The sequence below is a fragment of the Rhyacophila brunnea genome, unplaced genomic scaffold (genome assembly GCF_057557595.1).
Source record: "Rhyacophila brunnea isolate RB1 unplaced genomic scaffold, BYU_Rbru_1.0 scaffold_12, whole genome shotgun sequence".
In the NCBI taxonomy this organism is placed as follows: Eukaryota; Metazoa; Arthropoda; class Insecta; order Trichoptera; family Rhyacophilidae; genus Rhyacophila; species Rhyacophila brunnea.
In genome coordinates, this window is record NW_028232774.1 from 30,000,001 (window position 1) to 30,025,702 (window position 25,702).

A 25,702-nucleotide genomic window follows, 5' to 3' on the forward strand; every position below is an offset into this window, starting at 1 on the left:
GAATAATGGATTCATACGATATTTTTGAATCACAACATTTGAAAGCAATTCCAGAACAATTTTAGTACGGTTAAATTAGTAAGTGACTATACAGTGGTTAACATTATCCACGTCGGCAACACACTGTAGATAAGTCAATTCATGTGATTGTGGGTAAAGATGGAAATGGCTAGTTTTTAAATGAATATGAAATTTGTGATTTACCCCATTACATTCATTGGTAAATCTTCAAACAAGCGTTGATTTTCGGTTATCGCGGCTTTGTATTTATACAAAGACGGCCACTCTACCAAATAGACCGGTGTCAGTCATATTTGTATATATTATTAACTCATTATTTGTCGGACAATGTATGTGTTTAATCCCGGGATCAAAACGTCTGTTCGGTATTGGAATCGCCATCATTGAATAAATTAGCGATTTTTATGTACATATTACTTACAAAAAAAATATTATATATTTAATATGAATTAATTGCGCATTACTATTTATATCTTAGTTTTACTCTTACAAGAGTATTTATATCTTAGATATTATATCTAAAGAACTAAGAGAACCAAGAGTATTTATATCTTACAAGAGAGTTGTCACAGTTTCACGACTATCAGACTACGGGGAAAGCACAAATAGCGAAGTGGTTTTTTTTAAGTTTAGGGCGGCACTAAATTCTAGGACAGGGATGGCGAACCTACGGCACGCGAGATGATTTTGCATGGCACGCGAATGTTTATTTTGAAGAGAAAAGAAATATTACTATTTTATATATATTAAAAAAAAATTTTTTTATAAAAAAGTTTTACAAATAAATATATAAGTGAGTATTTACTTATAATATTAAAAAATAATGACGACATAGCCATGCGTCTTTTCTTCGGTTTTTCATAATATTTTTAGGTACCAATCGATGCGCAAACGGAAACAATAAAATTCATGCATAAATAATGAATGACAAATAGCATTGTATAAAATATTACAGGCAAAACATTACGTTTAATGTAATCATACGATTGCATAGGTCGGTCCTTAGGATCGGGGAATTAAACATAAAAAATATACAATTAACAAACCTTAATTATTAATTATCCCAAATTAATTATCGGCAGTCATTCAAATATAATCACTGCTTGTTATTTTACCTCAGACATAATCTCTAAAAATGGAAAACCGCTCAGTGACAGAGAATATAATATAAAGAAGAGTAGCTTAAATGCTTCCACGATCACTTTGAGTAATTTGAAAACAAGGAAAAAATATTCAATGAATAAAATGTATGCCTTCGGCTAGAAATACGGTGAAAGATAGAATAGCAATAACTCAATTGTAATTTTTAAACCTTTTTAATAGAATGATTAACTATTTTTTTTATAAAACTTATTTTTGCCATAAAAAAACTGCTTGGCACGTCGGACAGTTATATTATTATAATAAAATATTATTCGAGAAAATTTGGCACGCGTACCTAAAAAGGTTCGCCATCCCTGTTCTAGGAGATACTAGGTATATAGATAGAATGAAACTTCGAATGCAATGCGTTTATATGTTAGCAGTAAATTAAGATTTTCGATTACACATTTTTTCGTTCGTATTAAGGGGGGACATGCTCGTCAAAGGTCAAAATTGAGTTTTTATTGTATTTTCAAACCATGATCCTGGACACTCCTTAAACGTTGTAGATAATCTATTTATATAATTTTAAAGCCTTATTATCCTTTATAGTTATTTTAAACATTTGAGGACTGCATGAAGTATTTTTGTTACATAAAATAGTATTCTTTTAAACCTCTCGCTCTAATGTTTTAGAATATAGTCATATTTCGGTACAGAACTGTGCAGTGGTGTTAAGATTTTTTACATTTATTAATTTTTAAACGCATTTATAAAACCATTAGTATAATTTATTACGAGATAATTTTTGTAAAATATTCACGATAAAAAATTATTTTGATAATCTCTGTGATCCCAAATTTGACAAGAATTAGGCATTTTATTATTCAAAAAATCGGCAAGATTAACACATTTGAAGATGATTCTAAAGATATTTATTATAAGCTATGTCTTTGACCATTCAAGTGTGATAAAAATCTTATGAATAATGATTGCTTTATAATAATTATTGACCTAAGAAGAAGGTAGTGTTTTTTTGAAATACGCCATTTCTTTTGTCATTCCCTAGTGGTTAAGCTACAACATACGGCCGTAGCCATAAAATGACAAACTATAATTAAAGTAGGGAGTAAAATTATGTTAACGCGCGTGTTTGAACATGTACCTTACCGAATTTTTTTTTATTTTTTTTTAAACGGTACATGTTCAAACACGCGCGTCAATATCATTTTACTCCCTACTTCAATTATAGTTTGTCATTTTATGGCTACGGCCGTATGTTGTAGCTTAACCACTAGGGAATGACAAAAGAAATGGCGTATTTCAAAAAAACACTACCTTATTCTTAGGTCAATAATTATTATAAAGCAAGCATTATTCATAAGATGTTTAGCACACTTGAATGGTCAAAGATATAGCTTATAATAAGTATCTTTAGAATCATCTTCAAATGTGTTAATCTTGCCGATTTTTTGAATAATAAAATGCCTAATTCTTGTCAAATTTGGGATCACAGAGATTATCAATATAATTTTTTATCGTGAATATTTTACAAAAATTATCTCGTAATAAATTATGCTAATGGTTTTATAAATGCGTTTAAAAATTAATAAATGTAAAAAATCTTAACACCACTGCACAGTTATGTACCGAAATATGACTATATTCTAAAACATTAGAGCGAGAGGTTTAAAAGAATACTATTTTATGTAACAAAAATACTTCATGCAGTCATCAAATGTTTAAAATAACTATAAAGGATAATAAGGCTTCAAAATTATATAAATAGATCATCTACAACGTTTAAGGAGTGTCCAGGATCATGGTTTGAATATACAATAAAAACTCAATTTTGACCTTCGACGAGCATGTCCCCCCTTAATAAAACGTACATATTACTATTTTTTCAAAATGAAATACCTAATCATTTTGTACAAACAGTTTACTATAATGAATTCGACGTCGGAAATTTACAGATTCGTGCCGCAGTCTAAATACGGATAGTGGACATTGGTATAATATTATAATGTAATAATTATTATCAGATTCTTACCGTAGTTTCTGTGGCAGAAGGCGGAAGCTCCCTGGAGATAACTTCATAGCCGCACAAAGCTGTCGCAATGAAAACTATGTGGTATTTTACCAGCACTTTCATTTTTTACAACTCACCAAATAACACAATTTCAAGCGCCAACGTTTTTATTTTTAATTTCTAGTGTACTGATATTGTTTCTACGGCGAGCTTTCGATGAGCTTTTAGAAAATGTAACTTAATCGTTTATCACAATTCCACCGGTTTGCTGTATTATCACTCAGTTTTTTTACCAATACTAGTACCTTAATTTTCACTGGGTAATTAATTAACCTTTATTATTTTCTTTAGCACACTGTTTCTTTTATATTATCGTTTCACAAGTATTACTATTAAATTATTCTTGTCAGAGATACTGCAGCATTTATTGCTTCTTCTTTATACTTGACAATTAGACGTTGTAATGTCACAAGTTGGTTGATTTTCTTCGGATATTCCCTTTTTATGTGTGCTCCTTCTGAAAACAAAATACAATTAATATTAATTTGACAATTTATTATTTAGTGGATAATATACAAAAAACCGAGTAAGTATAATATTATTTAATATAAATACCTACACAATATTTATAACATAATCATTCATTTGATGAAAATTATTAAGTATTGGTCTTTATATGAAATCAAACACCAAACATTTTGTTTATACACCAAACAATATTGTTGGTAGGTATACATACAGGCTATTGTACCAAGAAAATTGGACGCACAAATAGATCCACAAGCCTTTTTTGAATAACTATAGGTATATTGTGTTTTTACAGAAAATCACCAATACATTACAAAACAGCAATTGTATATTAGATACTTTTTGTTTCATCGCAAATTAATACGGATTGCATTATTTACTTAGTAATTTTGAATTCGAAAACAGACAATTGAATGTGTTATCAGTATTTTTTTTAAATTTTTAACGATTTCTTACTAATGCAGCCGACGTAAAGTAAACGGAACAATGTCAAAAACAATATTCGAATTAGAATATATCATGCGCCGTTAATTGTTCGAACTTTCTGTAAGACTCACCATTAGAACTCACCATTATAGGCGAAAGCTCACTATATTTTAAATTGATAATAACTTATCGCGAAGAAGATATTATCAAAGAATTAGTGACCACCTTAGCTTCTGTAAGCTTTTTGATTTGAATTATGGGTAATAAATACTCCGTCTTGTCTCTATTGGGAATATTACAATACTGATTGATTTATATTACACGTATCATCTTTATTCTGTAAAATATTGAATAAAAACATTGAATTAAAAAAAGATTCTACTATTAAATCGCGAGGCATGTCAATAATAATTATGATTTCGACCTTCTTATGTAACACAGATAATATTAAGTCTATTTACCTACCTAAGTTTTTATCAACTGTTAATTGTTTTTGATCATTTTAATCGTCTATGAACTTGCTTACGTAGTACGTTCGCTTTTTTATAAGTTATTTATCTTCCGTATTATACTAATATTATTATCATTCAATGAACAGTTAAAATTGATTTTAATGTTTTTTGTACTTACTATATACATATTAGATAGTAAAAGTATTCGCAGGCTGGATTTACCCTTGAATGGACCCTGGACTAATAGATACATATCCGGGGTTCAGAAATAATTGGTTATTGGAACTGAACATAATCAATTTTGACTTGTAATGTTGCATCAATGATTTTTATTCCGACACTATCTGGAAAAAGACCTTCCCTTTCTCTCAATTAATTTATTTGTCACGTAAAGGTCTCATTACTTACCAATTTGGAGGTTGTTAGGCTATATGCCTCTGATCCCTATGTTAAATCCAGGTCTGAGTGTCAACCACTAAAAAATAACATAATATTCATATGAATGTATACAATATATCAGGCATGTCCAACGCTTCGATCGAGGGATGAATTTTGGTCGGTCACACAAAGGGTTCATAGGAATTGAGCCGTGAAAATGTAAAAATTGTTTAAGTACCTACATTTAATTGTAGTTAACCATGGGGAAGCTCACGTGACCACTTCGTATCACTTGATTCGTGTTGCATCACTCACGGTCTCCCGCGGGAGTGAGAGAAAGAGAATATGTGAGCCCCCGCGCTTTAAACTGAGGCATAATTACTTCGTACCATTGTGTACTAGGCTCTATGCACAGTAGGAGAATAGTTTGACAATGTGTGCAATGACAACCCAAGATAAGACCAAAACTTCAAAACGTCATTTTCACGACGAATGTGATAATGAGAGAGTGTGGTAGATGAAAGCCTACTTGAAGTTATGTTGATTCGCATATCGTAGTATTAATTATTAGGTTCGATTAGAATGGTGCGTCATTGTAAAGTTTTAAATTAGCGTGGAGTTTTGGCAGTTTGATTGTTTATTATTTTACACGAAGGTTTTAGCTATCAGATGGCATTCGTACATTTCTTTTAGGAAATTTGGCAATTATTGTTTTTCGACACATACGTGCAATTTTGATTTTTAACGTGTGGGTTTAATAAGCCTCGCTCGATCGTTTTTAGTTTTTTCCTCCTCTGACATTATTCTCATTCTTTGAAAATCTCGGCCAAGGAAGTAATTTTATGCGAAATGTTTAATGAACCACAAAATAAATATGCCCACTGATTTTCGCCTCGATTTGGAATGCTACATTTTGAGCACTTATCTCTGCCCGATGCTATGCATCACTGAGGAAGTTTTTGTGAGAAAATAAGTAGATTATTTTATTGTGACTTAATGGTTCTTCACTTGACTCTGATTGATGACACCTTGTCAGCCGCTTTATTATTTAAATAAAAATGTGGGAAGATTTCTCTATACTAACGGATTTAGTCCGTGAAAATGTTCAAGGTGTACTACGGATTCATTCATTACAAGGAAAAGAATTCATCCAATGAAATATTTAGATTGAGTATTCAAATGCTAAGGTTGTCTCATTGTCAATTGTAAATTTATTTTTATGGAATTTACTTGTATTGCTATTGAAGGGAATTTAAGCTTTTAAGCCGAACCAAAAACAGCAACGAAAGTTATATTTTTTTTAATTTTAATGTATAGGAAGTAGACTTATTCATCACCTACATAATTATTATAATTTATATTATGATCCGCGTGTTGTCTACATCGTTACCAGTAACCGTTAACAGGTTATAATTGATATAACATGAACAAAAAAATACGTGTGACAAAGTGATTTTGGAGTAGGTAATAATTCTACAATAATTACAAATTAATCACCACACAGTAAACGGTAGCTATAGAAACATTTGGAAATAAAAGTATTAAATTTAATGCTAATAGTGTAAAAAATTCATATCGTCCAGGATGCCAATACTTTTGTGCTATGTATCGTGATTTGAAACAACCGGAAGAGGATATGGAAAATTATATAATATCTATCTACTAGGATTTTCCACTTACTTCCCGTCTGTTCAGAGACTTGAAATCCGGTGCAATCGCTAATGCGACTACAGTAATTATTCATCGTGAAATTTGGGAGCGGGGTTAGGTGCTCTGAACTTGTGGCGCATACAACATTATTAAAATAACTTACTTATGCCACAAATGCTTTCAATATCTGAAAATGTTTTTTATAAAGTCTTTCAGACCGAGAGCGTTTATTATATGAAACATCCACGTCGTAAAACAAAAATTCAAATGCATTTTGTATAAGAACATAATTATTAAAATATATAAGTACATAATATGTAAATGTTCGGAAACGATTTTGATAGAACTTTCAAAGTTTGTTTACAATGTTTGTCGAACCGATGTAGGTATGTATTTTAGTCTGAACGGCGCCCGCACACCATTGACAATAGTTTAGCGTTATTTTTGCTAGATCTAGCATTTTTGAATAGGCATCTAGCTTTTAAAATATGCATCTCGCGTATGGTGTTAAACCTAGCGTTTTCGACACCGCGATCAGCTTAAAACTTCTTATAACAAAGCAAGAATATTATACCAGATTTGCTTGAAAATCAATCTACCTACCGTATATCTTCGAGATAAAATAAATGTTACAAAATGATGACTTCTAATTTTATATCTGCAGTAATTTTTAATTTTATCACTTATTTTATTATTTGTAAAACAAGAAATTCTCCTTTATATCTTTTCTTGTAAACCAATCTTTATAATAATTATGACTTATTTTATTGAATGCTAGCTTCTATAAACATTGAATTTAGGAATTATTTAGGCTATTTTCCTATACTATCTGGATATTTTTGTGAGTGACAGTAACAACATTGAAGGTGCGGAAAACCGAAACCGTCCAGTTAGCAATAATTTGTATGTTGATTTTTTACATTGATAAGAGTAATATTATTGGTGGGTTAATTGCGAACCTTTTTCGTAAATTCTTTCGTTAATCGTTGCGGTTTCGTACAAAAAAAAACTTGCGGCCAACCGGTTTTAAAAGAAATCGACGTGAAATGTGTAACATCATTCAGTAGGCACTTCAAATATTGTTGTTTTACACGATCGGAAACGATTTTCCATCATACGATTATAATTATTATTGTGAATGAATGAATCAGTGCCTCGTAATAGACTGAATTTGTTTATTGTTTTGTGTATGCCCAATGCAGGTTTTTTGTAGGTTAAGCCTATCACAAGTCCGCAGTGGAATTTGGGTTAAATAAATTCCTCGTACCATATGTTATGAATGTTATGATATGACAATGCGAAATTCTTCCGATATATTGTCTGTTTTTTGTACCATGTTATTTTTTAGGCCTTGCTTTTGTATGCAAGTATCTAAAAATTATTTCATTAATTATTGCTGATTCATTTTTAGTTTCCTATTCAACGGTACCTACTAATGGTATGGATATGATATTACTCACCCTGGGGCTATACATTAGTGATTCGATTAGGTGCTTTTAGTTGTGTATCTGTATAATACTATGTAATTTAAACATGGAAATTAAATGCTGGATTGAACCGGCAAAAATGCGTTCAACAAGATTAACTAAAGACTATGCCGAAGGACATGGTTGGCTAAATAATTTACTAATGTCGGAAAATATCCGACGGCGCATAAATCCATGAAATCTAAAAATATTCTTTGAAGTCCATTACATTAATAATGTATTTGGAATACTATTAATGTTTAGAGTAATTACTAGAGTCAACAATATAGAAAACCTCATATTTTACTATAACATAAAATATATAATCAAGGGCAACTTGTAGTTTCTCACAATCTTGATTAAGGTGTTAAAACCCAAGTAAATGTCGTTTAAAAAATCTATTTTAATCTATGAAATTAAATAATCGTGTACTCTAAATATATTATAAAATAGAATTCTACCGACTATCTGCTATGTCTTCTCTATTATCCTGTGTAGTGTAGAATCATGGACATTTACTCACGCAATAGGTAATGGATTAAAAGCTTTCAAGGTGTGAATTTACCGAAAAATCCTTAGGTTATCAAGGAAACAACGAATTCGTAATGAAATGATGTGGTAGTACAAAAAATGAAGACGTAAAAACTGCCTGAAATATTACTCTAGAATATTATATATACTAGAAAATTAAATCACGAGTTCTCATATGAACTGACGAAATGTATGCATTGCTGCTATACATGGTAAGATTGATGGCAAAGGAAACCAGGAAATACATTCATTTCTTCACTGAAGAATATGTCATAAAATCACCTTGCAGACCAGCAATAACTAAAACGGAGATTCGAACAATGGCAGTTATCGTCCATGAAGAAGAATATACTCACATATACAATGATTAAATAATGGCACAAGTTTAATAATATGTTGATTATGCATATTGATGGATGAATCGATACCTGTTGCAGCAGTCAATATACCCATCTGGCATACATTTTAAATGTAAACAAATTAGTACCTAACACATCGCCAATACGTCATCGAAAAGCTTAGGGTTGTTAACCTAAAATACGATTGGCATTTTTCATACGTCTGATACGTCATACAAAATTCGAGTTCCACCAAATAACATTTGTAGGTACCTACCTAATGTTTTTTTTTTAATCGAATTTCCCTAGATAATTATGACATTTTTGATGTTGTCATAAGCCCACATACTTTTTTTCACTGTGTTAATGGAAATGAACAGTTATAGACCCAATAGAAGTATATGATGATTAAATCCGGAATCCGGAAACGATTTATCATTGCCAAAAGTCTCCGGGTCAGATTCGGATAGGTAGCATCTTCATCTTAATCACCTGTTTGGATAGGTAGACAAACTAAAATATTGTATTCTGTTTTACACAGTTTTTTGTATACACAGATGCGTGTATGCGTAGGTATAGTTAACCAGAAAATGCACAAATGTACTCAAATTAAAATTGATGAGGTGACGATATTGCAATCGATAATTTAATGTGGTTGAAACAACTTTGTAATATGTTTACCTACATTGAATAATTTTAATACCAATAAATACAATTCGATCTTTATGACAGAACGGAAAAGTGTTTTCGCTTCGTTCCATTAAAATAATTTACTATGTTGCACATTTCCGCACTATTCGAAATTCTAAAAAAAAATAATCCTCGACAATGTTTTCTTATATTATGTTATTAAATTGCAGGACGACAAAATAAAATTATTACATAATTATGATAATTTGAAGATGTATTTGTATTATGGACACTATTTTAACATAACAAGTCATAATTATTGTTTTATGAATTTTATGTCATATATGAATTAGTCAATTTGGTCGTGCACTCAATTTTGCTTAAACTGAAAGATCGTGGTTACTTCTACTATGTATTATATTGAAGAGACTAGACTAGTGTAAAAACGTTAAGTTTGTTTAGTTAGAGAGAAGTTCATGTTTATTACGATTTATGTATAATATTGCACACTGATCTCTGCCATCTCCGTGATATTTCCTTCCAATGATGTTTTGTTGCAATGTATATTATTTCTTCCTGGTTTTCGGAACATTTTGTTTGCGGAATGATCAGTGACATAAAAAACAAAATTTTCGTGATTTTCGAGTCTTTTTCGCATATTATCTAAACATCTAATGGATAATTTGAAAATAAATGGGCCATTTGAAAGAAACTAAATATTTTTTTTCGATTTTTCGTTCAATTAATAAATAGATATTAAAACCGCCAAGTCAAAAGTTTGTTGTCGTGATCTCACTCTATCGTAATATTTATTTATATTTTGTTTTTTGATTTATTTAGAAATTGATACAATTGAAATCTGGCCGATATATTTTCTGCTATGCGATGTTGGACCAAAGTGATTGTAGTTACGTATTTTTGTACCAACAAGATCCGTTAGTTTGATCGAAAACGTTATAGTCAATTCAAAAAAACATATCTAAATAAGCTTTACATATTGCATTAAAAAAAATCGAAAGTGGCGGTAAAACCTACGTCTCGTTTAGGCTATTGGACATCTTTATGAATCACTTACAAATCTTGAAGTAACACATGATTCGATGTGTTAATTAGTATTGTCTTGGTGTGCTTATGTAATAGGGTAACAGTGGCGGAAACGAACACTCTAGTGGGTTTTTTGATATATTTAATTCAAACAAAATGATAGATCAAATTATTTTACTTCATTCAGTAGCTCAACCATTAGTTGAAAGAATCCAGACGAAAAAGCATGACAACATTAAAAACCTCAGGAAAATTAAGCAAAAACTACACTAAGGTCGAAGTGTCTGCCCCGCAGGTGTGGGGCAGATGTACATGTATGAAATGTATGAAAAATTATGAACTTTTTCTCAATGATTCTCACAAATAAATAAGGATCGTCACCCTTAATATCGCAATTATAAAATTTTGGAACCATTTTATGCATGTAATGCATTGAACCCATTCCTCACCCGGCTTGTAAATATTTGTATTTCGTGGCACAAGAAATAATTTTTATCTTCACACCAGTTACATTTATCCGTTGTTCTAAGTCGGTTTCTTACCATTACTATGTAAGAAAATAATTGAAAATATTAATTAATATGTCTGTCCGTTTGCCCCCCCCCCCCGTATAAGTAATAAAAACAAAAATAGTCAGAAATAAAAAAAAGAGATGTCGCCATATGCATCAAAGTGTGTGACAGAATGCTTAAATAACGTGTTTACATTGAATATCATGTATAAACTCTATAAGTGTTACCAAAAAATGTTGGTTGCACATAATATAGGTACAACAAAAATATTATAACACCATATTTCCACATACCTATTCTGTGCACCTCATGCGTTTGAAAAATCAGAATACACAGGGATTGCGACGGATTTAACAGATTTATTCATAATTTACACCGCAAGACGTCCGCAAGTCATACCAAAGCAAAAAATTTAAATGTCTGTTAAACAGCTGACGATCACATTTGCTTAGCTCCTGTCTGTTTGGTCCCATGTCCGTTTGACCCGCTCTTACTCTATGATGATTTTACTGGCAGTTGCGTTCGCATTTTTTTATGAATGATTGCATAGTGCAGACAATTTGAAATGCATACAATTGTAGCAAGATCTACTATATTTTGTTAACGTTACGTTTATCTCCATGATATCTTTGATTAATTGATCAAGCTTGAATTGCCATCATTCGTTGGAAAAGAAATCTACCGAACAACGTGACATTTCCTCAAAAATTGGCGATGTCAGATGGACTAGTTTCCATGTGCCGAATTCGGCTTATAGCTGAATAGCTACATCAGTTTCAATAGTATTTTTTTTTGCCTGTTTGGATTACGTTATTGTTTCACTCATTAAGATGCGTTTGCGCTGAGAAGAAATTGACAATTATTACGAAGGAAAATGATTCGTTTTCATTATTAAGAGTGAAAGTCTCTTATCCACTATTAACAATCTCAGTATAATAATTACACTTTAAATGAATTTTGTACGCTCCTCCCATAAGACATCAAGTGAAATTTCAGTTTTTACTGATATTTTAGCCCGAAAAAGATATATATTTTATGTAGAAATAAATACCAAAAAAAATATGTATGTTCTATAATTGAGTAGCTTTGAGAGAGTTGAATTCAGCTTACAATTAATATATTATATCAAAAAAAACTCTGGAACCCTCAGATGATGGTTACTTAAACCCTGACGGCTAAAATTATTAAACATGGATACTTGCTTTGCCTGCTGATTCTCTGAATGCTGGTTGTCCAAATTCGAAAGAAAATTTATTTGTCAAAGAAACCGAATCCAAAGGATTCAAACAATTGCACTTTTCTGAAAATTGAAATGTATGAACTCATGTAGATTGGTGCGTAAGTATTTGCTACACATACTCGTTAGAAGTAATGGTCAATATGGGTTTATGATACCTAGTTGAAATAAGTTATGTAATTTTTAGAATGAATTTTGTCGATGTGGCGAGCGAAGATCAAATCGATGCACGACCCGCCGCGAGTAGTTGAGATAGCTCGATTCGTTATCAGCAGATAAGTCCGAACGTTTCCTCCATGGAAGTGATGAAATGTTGGTTTTCTTTTTTCAGTTTTTTACTGCACTGATACGCCTCTTTGACTGATTACCTCGCATTAAATTAGAGCAAATGACATTCACTTGTATTAATATAATATGTAGTAGATAATAAATAAATAGGTAATATACTTAATAAAAAAGACGACACAAAATAAACGATTTGTCCCTGCTTAAGTATTAAAGAAAAATGATAGAACAGCTTGAAATTTGTTAATACTTTTGCGGGGCGCGCGGCTCGCGGCCGTTTGAAGTCTCTAGCGGCCGCGCTACAATTGTGACCGTCACGCCTGTGCGTTTTTTCGTAACGAATCCGCCCGGGAGGTCAAGGCAAAAGCATGTATCCATTAGCAAGTATTTTTTTTTATGTCGAGAATGCTAAGAACGGCGTCAGCGTTGTTTTGGAGAAAATTAGTTATTTATGGGATTAAATTATTTAAAATATCACCACAAGTGCAAGCATCTCACAAGTGTATCAAGATGAGAAACTATATTTAATTCAATTCTGTATTTTGCCACCGATTTGAGGATGCGTCATGCGTTTCTCAAGTCTGCCACTAATGAGGTATCTTTATCTTGTCTAAAAACCATTGATAAACAACAAAAATACAACATTTTTCTCAGCATATGAATATTCTATAAATTTAAAACTAACATTTTTTACAAAATGTTGATAACAGTTATGTAAAATATATAATCGCATTTTAACTATAAAGTCGATTTATGGAACCGGTGTCGCGCGAACGATCCGGAAATGTGCCGTATTATGTATAATGTGGCAGTGGAAAAGAATAATTTCCGTATATTAGAAAAAAAGTCAATACAGACTATTCTGCCATTTCCTATCCATTGATACCACATATTTGTGAGAGCAACCTTTCTCGTCAATGGTCCCTCTCTACCAAGTAGTATTTAAAAATCTCATCACGTGGCCTGTGGAATCAACCCGTTGTATCTCACTCGAATACTCAGCGGTTAAATTAGTATACTGTATAATATGAATCACAGATTTAAACAGAAAACTAATTTTAAAGCCAAATTCAATAATTAATTGTTTTAATTAATAAAATCAAAAATATACCTAAGTTTACCAAATAACTCTACATGTATACTGTAATTTACGTCAGCTGGATGCAGAACTATTCTAACTTAAATTTGAAATTTTTGAGGAGATTTTTTTTTGTTTTTTGAAAAAAATAATTATTTTTATGGATGAAATGTACACATCATATCGTCATTGTTCTGGCAGAAGACACTAATTCGAAAAAATGACATTCAGTTAGTAGCAAAATGTTCCTTATTTAAAACTTTATCGTCTGGAAACATTCTTAATAAATAAACAGTCTTTATTTTAAAGTCATCCTTTTTACGATTACTTAATAAACTCACATGATAGACCATTATTTCAAACTTTTTAACAACTTCAAAGTTAAATTACTCAAAACTAGTATTCTCCAGTTAGTGTGTTCTGGCAGAACAGAGACGATATTTTAGTATGATTATTGATGAAAAAAATGGTGCATACACTGTCTTGTCTATATAAATAATAAATAACTGAAGTAGGCTGTTTCAAAAAAAAAATCTGCAAGATATTTCAAATGTGAGTGAGAATAGTAATAACTAGCCTTTTTACTAATATTCCCGTTAAAGAATGAATAGTAAAAATTCACCCATTTGCGTTGACAACCGGAATAGCAATCGACTTACAAAAACATCCTGTAAAATTGAATATAATTTATAATTATTATTTTGTAAAATGGAATTTCGCCAAGTAAATGCTGACTCAATTATTAATAAAAAGTTTTTTACTAGAAATTAAGTGTAAAATTTCAAGCCCAGACATAAACGTTATGTTCTTTTAAATAAGCACAACCACTTAAGTAATTAGTACTCTAACTATTTTAAAATGGTTAATTTAAATTAAGTTTGTTTTTTAAATTTTTATTCATTAGTAGGTAGGTACCTAATAATTTTTTTGGATCATGATTTTCATTTTTCTTGTGTTTCTACAGTTTTTTTTTTAATACATATATTATGTAATGTAGTAGATAATATTATTATACTTACGAAGTATTGCATTTATGATTGTATGTTTAATGTAAAATACGAAAAACATGTTAATTAAAGAGTTGTACCTAATAAGTAAATTATTATTTCAGTGTGCCACGAAAATTTTGTATTTCGAACAATGTGCCCTCTCGTTAGCTTGGGTAGCACTGATCTATGCATCTGGGTCCCAGTACTCAGCTTCTCAATTAATTATTATAATTTCTGCGTTCTTGTGACGAAATTCATCTTACTTTATTTCATAAACGTCCGGTACGTGTCACACATAAGTGGTTACTTATTGAAGATCCGCATATCCGTTTGACCCCGCCCCCGGTGAAATTCTTTTCAGTTGAAAAAAAGTCCACTTGCGAAATTAAAATGAATCATTATTTGCATTATTCTGCCACGCGATTGTGTTGGCGCGAATAATATTATATTATTAAATACGTTTTTTCCGAGCATATGTATCCAGGATATGTCGCCATTTTTTTTTTCGTTCTATCGTTTTCTCTTCTGGCAAACCGTTTATCCGGAATGATTGTATTCGAATATTAGAATCTGCTATTAACGTAATTATTAGTTGCAAAAACGACACTCAATTCAAATAATAGATGGCCAAAAATAGAATGAAACTTCAGAAAAATATTCATATTCATAATCGGTAAACAAGCACATCAATTTAATAATTACATAGGTACATATTTTTTTTACAATACGTATTAAATTTAACCATAATACGGTGACTCAATTTTAGTATTAAATGGGTTTTTTATTTGATTTTAAATAATGCCCCCTATTAAATTTCTATGTACGCGTTTAAATATAAAAGTAATTTTCGCTGATAAGTGTCTTGAAAGGAAACTTCATGCAAAAAAGAATTAGTTTTGTTATCTTTTCGCATACTGTCTAACCCTAACGAAGGAAACAATAGTTATGATATAATAACAATAACTTACCTATAGATTAACCTTATATTACAGTATTACACAATATGTCATTCATTATGAAACGAAATTTCAAAAGGTTGCCTCGAAATATCAAAGTAAATATAATACATGATACATAAATACATACAAAATTCGTATGCGTATATTGTGTATATACGTTCTACCTGTTTTGGGATAAAGTAGGTACCTACATAATAATATGTAACCATTGTCACATGTCTTTCAAGCGTTTAATTACCATTATAATAGTAAACTTTCCAAAATTGTCTAAAAAAAATCCTATTTTTGTAGGTAAGTACTCGAATAAAAAGCAATCCAGTGAATATTTGTCTCGGCATTAAAATAAAGCCAACAAACGGGGATTAGTTTAGATTTAGTATAATAGAAATACCGATTTTAAGTAACCGCAATTCGACATCCTGCAATTTTATATTTTAACATTTGCGTCGTATGTAGGGATGATTTCGCGACTTATGAGTTGTCATAAGCTTTAAAAAAATCCGCCTCACTGTGTGTGCTATTAATTTTTAATCACATTTCGTTTATAAATCATAATATTTTAATCCAAAGTGTACATATTTATATTATAATAGGTATTCGTGTTTATTACAACTAAGTATCTAATTATCACAAGCATAGGCACCTACCGCTATCCATTAAAACATGCACAGCATAAAATTCTTGTCAGGTATGTCGAAAATTGATATTATAATTTCATATTGTAATATTAACAATGTAATAATATCTAATATTATAATTATTGAAGTTTGTAGTAACCGGTATGCTTTGAGCCGGTTTATTTTTGCAATACATTATAACTGAGATTAGTTACATTGAAACTCTTACAACGAATAACTTTACTGCATGTAGGTACTGATACCATGTAAAAATATCTCGTATAATACTAAACTTAGTGTATGGTAATTATGGTATACAGATCAATCGATAATTTTATTATTATTAGGCGTTATCATGATGTCATAACTAAACAGTTTTTAGTTATGGTTGACTTTTTTTAATGGTTCCGCTATCCCTTGGTGAAATAAAAATCTATCCTGACAGGATGTTGAAACCAAGATACAACACTCGCTGTTTAGATGTTTAATTTTTGTTGGATTGTTCTGATGGGTTTATGGCCTGAAACAACTACTGTCAAAATTCGTGTTATGAATTAATAGCTGGATGCTTACATACAAGCTGTGTGATTCTTTAAACTCGTGTAAATATCACTTTCTTCCTAAAACTTACTACGATTATTGGACATTCTGACATTTGAACAGTTTTATTGAGAGTTTTTTTTATTATTATTTTGCTAAATCTGTGATGCTCGGGTAAAACTATTATCATAACGAAAAGTCAATTACACAGATAATCAGCAACTTCAAAACTCAACTCAACTTCAACAACAAAATATTCATATTGCATATTGCAATTGTACATGAATAAAACCAAATTAAATATAATACCTACGCAGTACGCTATTTTCAATTTTTATTTATTAAATCGGACAGGTAAATTATTTTCCCAGTCAGATAATTACTATTTTATGCATTAGTATTTATTTAAGGTCGATTTTTAACACCTTTAAAGGTACATGGTTTTTAACCAAGTGAGTGAATATACGCTAAAATGGTTTTTAAAGAACATTTTCGGCAAAAATCGACTTACGTTGTTTTACTATAATAACACAGACATAAAATAATAATCTATGAACGTTTTAACAAAGTTATAAAAACTATCTGATTATTAAAGTATACACGAAAAACATTGTTATATATTAACAATATAATATTTAGTATTGAGAAATACACATTGCTTATTAATAATATCTTTCACTTCAGCTGTATATACAGGTGTATCTACCTCATATTTCAAAACATAATGCGGGTAAAATCTAATATCTTAATGTTGCGAAAATCTAACATTGCTAAATATGTACCATTTTTCACACTGCACGCACTTCAGGATTATGGATTAGAAATTATACACTGGGAAAAAGTAACAAAACACACAAATGGCACAACGTAGTTCGATATTAATATTAATTATAATATTTTATGAAAACTGATTCCAATATTTTTACCATGTTTAAGATTTCTGTGTTGTCTCTTCATAGCGTGATGTTTTGCGTGAAGACGTTATCACACGTGTAACACTTATTTAAATTGCGATTATCGATTTTTACCCCTTCGCGACCCTTGGCCCGATCGCTCAATCACTGTCGATGCTAATTACGCGACATTTTTTTACACCACCGCGACAAAGCTTGCACGTAATTGTGGCGCTATTTTTGTCAGCGCGGCCTTTGACCGGACCGATGCCGAATTGGCGGCGCCTTATCCGCGACCCGTCGGATGTGAGAGGAGGTCGAATGAAATTGGGCACGCGTGTGTCCTCACAGCGATGCTTCCTTTCGGGCGGAGCATGGCGGCGGAGACGAGCGAAATGTTCCGCCGTTTGACAGGCAGTAATAACAATCCGAATGTCTCTAGAATTTTTACTTTTGACTTTGTTGATGGTTTCACCGTGTGGGGCGTACGTGGATACGGAAGGGGTATCGCGCGGAGCATTTCGCCAAGGATTCCGGTATCTCACACGTTCTGCAAATGATGCAAGTCATTCTAGCCCCAATTTATTAATACCTATAATTTTTTAATACGTTAGTGAAACGGATCCTTCTAGACACCCACCATGAATTTGGCTTCAGCTTCTAAAATTCCTGTAAGTGATATTTAGATTGTATTAACCACTAGCTGAAGTACCCGGCTTTTCACAAGGTCGATTACATGTATCTTACTTAACGAAACAATGATACGAGGGTGGGTCAATAAGTCCTTAGAAAAGCCGACAGGTGGCGCGACTAGTACTGTAAGCGGTTTGTTTTCATGCAGCGGCACTACCGATTCAGTATGCTGCGAAGTTTCAATCAGATTGGTCGGGTTGTTGTGTGTTTCTCGTACATTTAAAAAAAAATTTGCTTGTGGAAAATGGAAAAATGGAAAATGGAGAAAATTGAGGTTAGGGCTGTTATTAAACATTTTAATATAAAAGGGTTAACAGCAAAGGAAATAAAAAATGAGTTGGATTTAGTTCACGGCATATCTGCTCCTTCACTTGCAACTATTTATAACTGGTTAAATGAATTTAAACGTGGTCGTACATCAACAAAGGATGAACCACGCTCAGGACGTCCTGTAGAGGTGACTACACCAGAAATGATCAATAAAATCCACGATATGGTGTTAAGTGACCGAAGATTAAAGTTGAGTGAGATAATTGAGGTTACAGGGATCTCAAAAGGTAGCGTCATTTCTATTTTACATGACAAATTGGGCATGAAAAATATTTCTGCAAGATGGGTGCCGCGTTTGCTCACAGTCGACAATAAACGCAATAGGGTGGTGGCCTCTAAAGCCCTGTTGTCGCTCATGCAACGCAATCCGGATGAATTTTTTCGTCGCTTTGTGACTGTAGATGAAACATGGATACACCACTATACTCCCGAGACGAAAGAACAGTCAAAGCAGTGGATTGCGAAGGCAAACCATGTCCAAAGAAGGCGAAAACCGTAAAATCAGCTGGTAAGGTTATGGCTACTGTATTTTGGGATGCACGTGAAGTTATTTTCGTTGACTATTTGGAAAAAGGAAAAAAAATAACAGGGGATTATTATGCATCTTTATTGGACCAGCTAAAAAACGAAATTGAAGAAAAACGGCCTCATTTAAACAGGAAAAAAATCCTCTTTCATCAGGACAATGCCCGTGTTCACACATGTTTACGATCAATGGCTAAAATTGAAGAATTGAAGTTCGAATTGGTCGACCACCCACCGTATTCGCCAGATTTAGCCCCCAGTGACTTTTTCCTTTTCCCAAACTTAAAAAAATGGCTAAGTGGACAACGTTTTTTTTCAAATGAAGAAGTCATTGATCGGACAAATGCTTATTTTGAGGACCTTCCGAAAACTTATTTTTCTGACGGTTTAAAAAATATTGAGAAACGTCTAACCAAGTGTATTGAGCTCCAAGGAGATTATGTTGAGAAATAAAAAAAAAATACAAAAATAAAAACTGTTTTAATGCTTTTTTCTAAGGAATTATTGACCCACCCTCGTAATTGCATTCTTCAATATTAAAATATGTATCTGGGTACAAGTCTAAAACCCGACAAAGAATGAGTTATCTAAGGTGTCTTTTCAGGTTACATGTAAATTGTACATAATACATTTCACCGTAGTGCAGTTCGCCGTGAGCTTTCTTATCGGAAAGAGATGACCGTATACTATACGGTCTCCAATTTTATTTGATTCAATATGGATATTAATTTAATTTTCATAGTCGATTTCGGCAAAATTCATGAATTCAAGAATGAAAACCTAACCTAACGTAACAAATAATCCAGTATATCGGGTATTACCAAAATTTGTTTGCCGCTGGCTTTCATCAAACAGACAAGAACCAATATAATATGTATCTAGGCATACCAACAACATATCAAAATGAAAATAATTATGACAGTTAATTTAAACAAAATAACATTAAATTAAAATGGAATCCAAAATAGTTATGTACTTAAATATCTTGATCTGCTCTGAAAATTCAAAATTGGAATTGCCAAAAAAGGTAATTTGATCAAACTATATATGTTTTATACCTATGTAGGTAGATATCAGTTGGGCCAAATAGGAAAAGGAGATCAAACAAACATAATATTATGTTGACCTTTATAAACTTATATAGATATTGGTCTTCATAAAGGATTGTAATTATTGGACATTGATTTTTCATACTTATAAAAAAATATTTTTATTTTTCCAAGACACTTTAGAAAAGGTTTGCAAACGTAAAATTCTTTTGAAAATACCTCTTTTGACAGTCTAACTGTTAATAATTATTTGCATGAATTAATATTGGATCGGTAGGTTAGTGGATCGGGCCATCACAAGTGAAAGCTGTTGGTTCAAATCCTATTTGGTCTAGTTTTTTGCTAGTTTTCTAGGGTTTTTCAATAAACTATTTTTTATTTAATGAATAATTCACATTTGATACCTCAGAACATACATACTATTTTAAAAAAAAATTCACGATGCCGGGCGGGACTTGAACGGTTTTACAAATTGTTATATTTTTATACTTCATTTAGACTTTAGTACGAGGGTGGGTCAATAAGTCCTTAGAAAAGCCGACAGGTGGCGCGACTAGTACTGTAAGCGGTTTGTTTTCATGCAGCGGCACTACCGATTCAGTATGCTGCGAAGTTTCAATCAGATTGGTCGGGTTGTTGTGTGTTTCTCGTACATTTAAAAAAAAATTTTGCTTGTGGAAAATGGAAAAATGGAAAATGGAGAAAATTGAGTTTAGAGCTGTTATTAAACATTTTAATATAAAAGGGTTAACAGCAAAGGAAATAAAAAATGAGTTGGATTTAGTTCACGGCATATCTGCTCCTTCACTTGCAACTATTTATAACTGGTTAAATGAATTTAAACGTGGTCGTACATCAACAAAGGATGAACCACGCTCAGGACGTCCTGTAGAGGTGACTACACCAGAAATGATCAATAAAATCCACGATATGGTGTTAAGTGACCGAAGATTAAAGTTGAGTGAGATAATTGAGGTTACAGGGATCTCAAAAGGTAGCGTCATTTCTATTTTACATGACAAATTGGGCATGAAAAATATTTCTGCAAGATGGGTGCCGCGTTTGCTCACAGTCGACAATAAACGCAATAGGGTGGTGGCCTCTAAAGCCCTGTTGTCGCTCATGCAACGCAATCCGGATAAATTTTTTCGTCGCTTTGTGACTGTAGATGAAACATGGATACACCACTATACTCCCGAGACGAAAGAACAGTCAAAGCAGTGGATTGCGAAGGCAAACCATGTCCAAAGAATGCGAAAACCGTAAAATCAGCTGGTAAGGTTATGGCTACTGTATTTTGGGATGCACGTGAAATTATTTTCGTTGACTATTTAGAAAAAGGAAAAAAAATAACAGGGGATTATTATGCATCTTTATTGGACCAGCTAAAAAACAAAATTGAAGAAAAACGGCCTCATTTAAACAGGAAAAAAATCCTCTTTCATCAGGACAATGCCCGTGTTCACACATGTTTACGATCAATGGCTAAAATTGAAGAATTGAAGTTTGAATTGGTCGACCACCCCCGTATTCGCCAGATTTAGCCCCCAGTGACTTTTTCCTTTTCCCAAACTTAAAAAAATGGCTAAGTGGACAACGTTTTTTTTCAAATGAAGAAGTCATCGATCGGACAAATGCTTATTTTGAGGACCTTCCGAAAACTTATTTTTCTGACGGTTTAAAAAAAATTGAGAAACGTCTAACCAAGTGTATTGAGCTCCAAGGAGATTATGTTGAGAAATAAAAAAAAAAATACAAAAATCAAAACTGTTTTAATGCTTTTTTCTAAGGAATTATTGACCCACCCTCGTACCTACTCAAAATCTTTGATTATGTTTAAGGATTTTAATAATAATAAACAGTTCTGTGTGCCCTAAAATGCTCGAAATGCATAATAGTACCGAATAACGTGACGTCGCCATTGATTCGACGATGTTTATTTTTCATCGTTTTTCGCGAATAAATCAATATGTTGCAGCTCATATAATTTCGATGTATGATGCTAGGTACGTTTAAGTATATAACACGCATATAATATTATTATTAGAAAAAAATACCAGGCTGCACTGCCACCTGTCACCATTTTCAGATGTGGCTTAGTTCTGCAACTGAAACTAATAAGTACTAATAACATTTCTATATTTTTTATTGATAGTTTAACTAAACGCCGCTCTGTTGATTTTTTAATATATATTAAATATTAAGATATTTTATGATAAAAATATTGTATAGTACTACAATCAATCTTCAAAATATAGACCTGTTGGTACCAAACGTATCGTAGTCAGTGACCTTGCCAATTAAAATTTGTTTGGCAGTTTGAATACCGTAAGGCCATTTATAAACGTACAAAAATGTCCGTAATTTTTATTATGACTAATTTATTAATAATCTATACTTGCTTTTCCCACCACCACCCGCCACGTCTCCACACCCGTTATGCAGGCGTATACCGTGGCGTAACGAACGATAGGCGCTGTTCAAATTTGTGCCGAAAGTGTCCCAGGAGCAACTTCCCAAGACCTTGGTTGGCGTGCACTAGAGTGTGCGTGATCCCTAATTCCATATAATGCATTACGGTCAATTCTCGATGAGAAAAGACATTCTCGCTTGCCGTATAATGCCGGAAACTTTTTAAAAGCTGAGAAATTTTCCCTCGTAGATACCAAGTCGCAATGGCCGACCGGTCCCAACTGAGGGTCGGACCGACTTGAGAAGCTCTTCCCTTTCAACCGACATATGGGGAGTGGGGACACTCCCAGAGGATGTGAACGGCATCCTGCAATTCGCCACATAAGCAAGTCGGAGATTCTATTAGGCCAAGCTGACAGAGCTTGGAGGCAAAACCACCGTGTCCGGTTAAGAACTGAGAAGTCCATTGGTCTGGAGTCAATCTGGTTATCTCCATGCGCCACTTAATATTAGGAAAGAACAAATGCGTTTGTCTGCCCTTGGAAGAAGTGGCCCATCTCCCCTGCCACACACGCAGCGCCGTGTCATACGCCAGGTCGCGTACAATAACTTTTCGAGCGCACCGGCTCATGGATCCAAGACCTAGAGGCGGCGATATAAAGATACCGCCATCCTCCGCCCCCAGACCCCCAAGCAAGGCGGTCGTGGCACCACGGACCTGAATGTGCAGGTATAACGGAAGCACTCCGGCTAACGGCAGAACATCCAATTATTTTTTTATGCTATCAAGAGTCTGAAAGTAAATTCAGTCGAGTTTGTGCGAATGGAATTTGCGAAAGCCGATCGTTTTATATTAAGTTTGTTTTCGATCGACTTGGGTTTCTAGGAGAAAAATTGGCTCGGCGAAAACACCTAAAAAAAGTCCACTTTGGACGGAATTTCTTAACCCATTGGAGGCAAGCTAGATTTTGCAGGATCGATTATCACTAAAAGGCACACTGATTGATATGATTCATTTATTATTTATTTAATTAAAATAAATTATTTGAATATTTGTAGGTGTTGAATTGTGCTATTATTTGTTTATATTTTACGTTGAAATTACGTTTTACGGTGAAATAAAGAAATCATGTCAAATACAGTTTTTTGTGTTTTCAGTCTTTATTATACACAATGACAAAGGTAAAAAATCTATGATAGAACTCTACGATTAAAGAAAAAAACTGGAGATTAATATTACAACTCTTCAAGATATCTAGAAGATGGAGATCCATGTTATGTTTTTACTCTCTTAAGCACCTCATACCTAAAGAAGTGTTAATTATTTTGACAAATTTAAATAAAAATAAATTTTATAAATCAAATAATTCTTAAAAAATAAATCGGATTCTCTATATATCTATAAGTACCATCATAAAATGGTGTGTGCATATGTGGTAATCTTAATTTAAAAAAAAACTCAAAATGTGGTTAAAAGTGTTTGATTTTCACCATATTTTCCTGCATCTTGTAATAACCCAATTTATTAGATTGATTGTCCCAATAGATGTCCCCGATGGGTTAAGTTAAAAAAACGAGTAGTGAAAAATAATTCATCCATTGTTATATTTTGTTGCACCTAACCAAAAATAGGTTTTGCTACCCCTGATATATTCGAATCAGTCCAGTGACAATTATTATGCATTATACATTAATATGTTGAATTAATAAAATTGTGATTTGTAGTCTACTACATGCACACTAACCCAGTCATAATAAATTATTATTATTTGATTGTTATATCCACAATTTAAAAAAATAATGGCTCGTTTATGATTTTTTAATGAATTTTACAATTGGCCAAAAAAAAGTCAATCCGGTTTTTTTTCCTTTTTAAATTTTATAATATGATAAAATTGTCTGCCGATTAATTAACTAACACAATTAAATTTCAAAAAAATTTGTCTTTTCAATTTTTACACGCTAATATTACTGACCTCATTCTATCAATGAAATCATTAATAACCTGTTCGATAATTTTGTATTTTACAACGTTTTTCTTAGGTCGTATTCTTATTTGTCTGGTGGTTGTTTGTCCGGTACAAATTTTGCAATCGATTTTTAACTAACTTCCCGACTAGCTAGACATTTGAAACTTTTAGAATATGAACACGATACCAATGCATTTTTTTAAAATACTTTTAGCCATCTAAGTAGAATGGAATTCATTTTCAGTTAATTCTGTTTTGTATGAAAAGTTATTTCGATACCATTATTGCTTGCTAGGGGGTCCTAGCAACTAAATTATTAAATAATATATACGTGCGTTACTATGGAAATCAATATGAAATGACATTTCATTATTCAGTATTTCTATCAAGTACAAATTTTTTTGATCGTTTAAGCTAGTCAAGTCAAGTTTATACGATTCAACAGAAAATTTAAAAACGTTGTAGGTGTATATAAAAAGTTCTTTTTATCTTGTAATTATTCTGTTTTATTTCTATATATTATATGTAATCCTTAGCTGCCTCAAGCAGACTCCTCCACTCATTCTTCAAGACCATCAAACCACCGAAGTCGTCATCTTCCCGACTCCGTTTTTATTTTATATTTCATTAAATAATGTGAAGCGCTCTGTCCGTGCTTGTTATATTTTGTTTATACGGACGTCGCCAGGTGCAGCGACGATTTTCTTTGACGCACATGATTCGTCAGAAAATTTAATAGGTGGCATCTTAACAGTTCAAACTGGTTATTAAAATACATATTAAATTATATCAATAAAATATGACGTGTAGGTACGTCTCAAAAATTGATGTTTTTTTTATAATACCGATATAGAATTCACAGGAAAAAGCTCAAAAATCATTAAACAATGTTAAACTAAGTGACGTTGCGTGAAACTAAGCAGATCTTGCGTTGCTAAGAGACCGCAAATTAAGACAGAAGATGTGAATATTTGGTGGACGTGGAATTGTTATTTTTTTTTTAATCGTAGGTGACCTCAAAATTGGACCTCTTC

At 32.3% G+C, this 25,702-nt stretch overlaps 2 protein-coding genes across 3 annotated transcripts in view; one reads left to right on the top strand and one right to left on the bottom strand.

Annotated features, from left to right (window-relative positions):
• The window catches only part of LOC147078043 (lipase 3-like), a 34,541-nt gene extending 16,539 nt beyond the window's left edge, over positions 1-18,002 (bottom strand). Inside the window, exons 1-2 of the mRNA XM_085961154.1 lie at positions 17,723-18,002; positions 3,158-3,653 (exon numbers count right to left, since the gene is read on the bottom strand). Coding sequence (XP_085817280.1) covers positions 3,158-3,259 — 102 coding nt within the window. The 5' untranslated portion in view covers positions 3,260-3,653; positions 17,723-18,002. The remainder of the gene's footprint in view (positions 1-3,157; positions 3,654-17,722) is intronic.
• Positions 1-25,702, top strand: part of crm (cramped chromatin regulator) — a 208,583-nt gene that overhangs the window by 122,660 nt on the left and 60,221 nt on the right. The window lies entirely within an intron of this gene.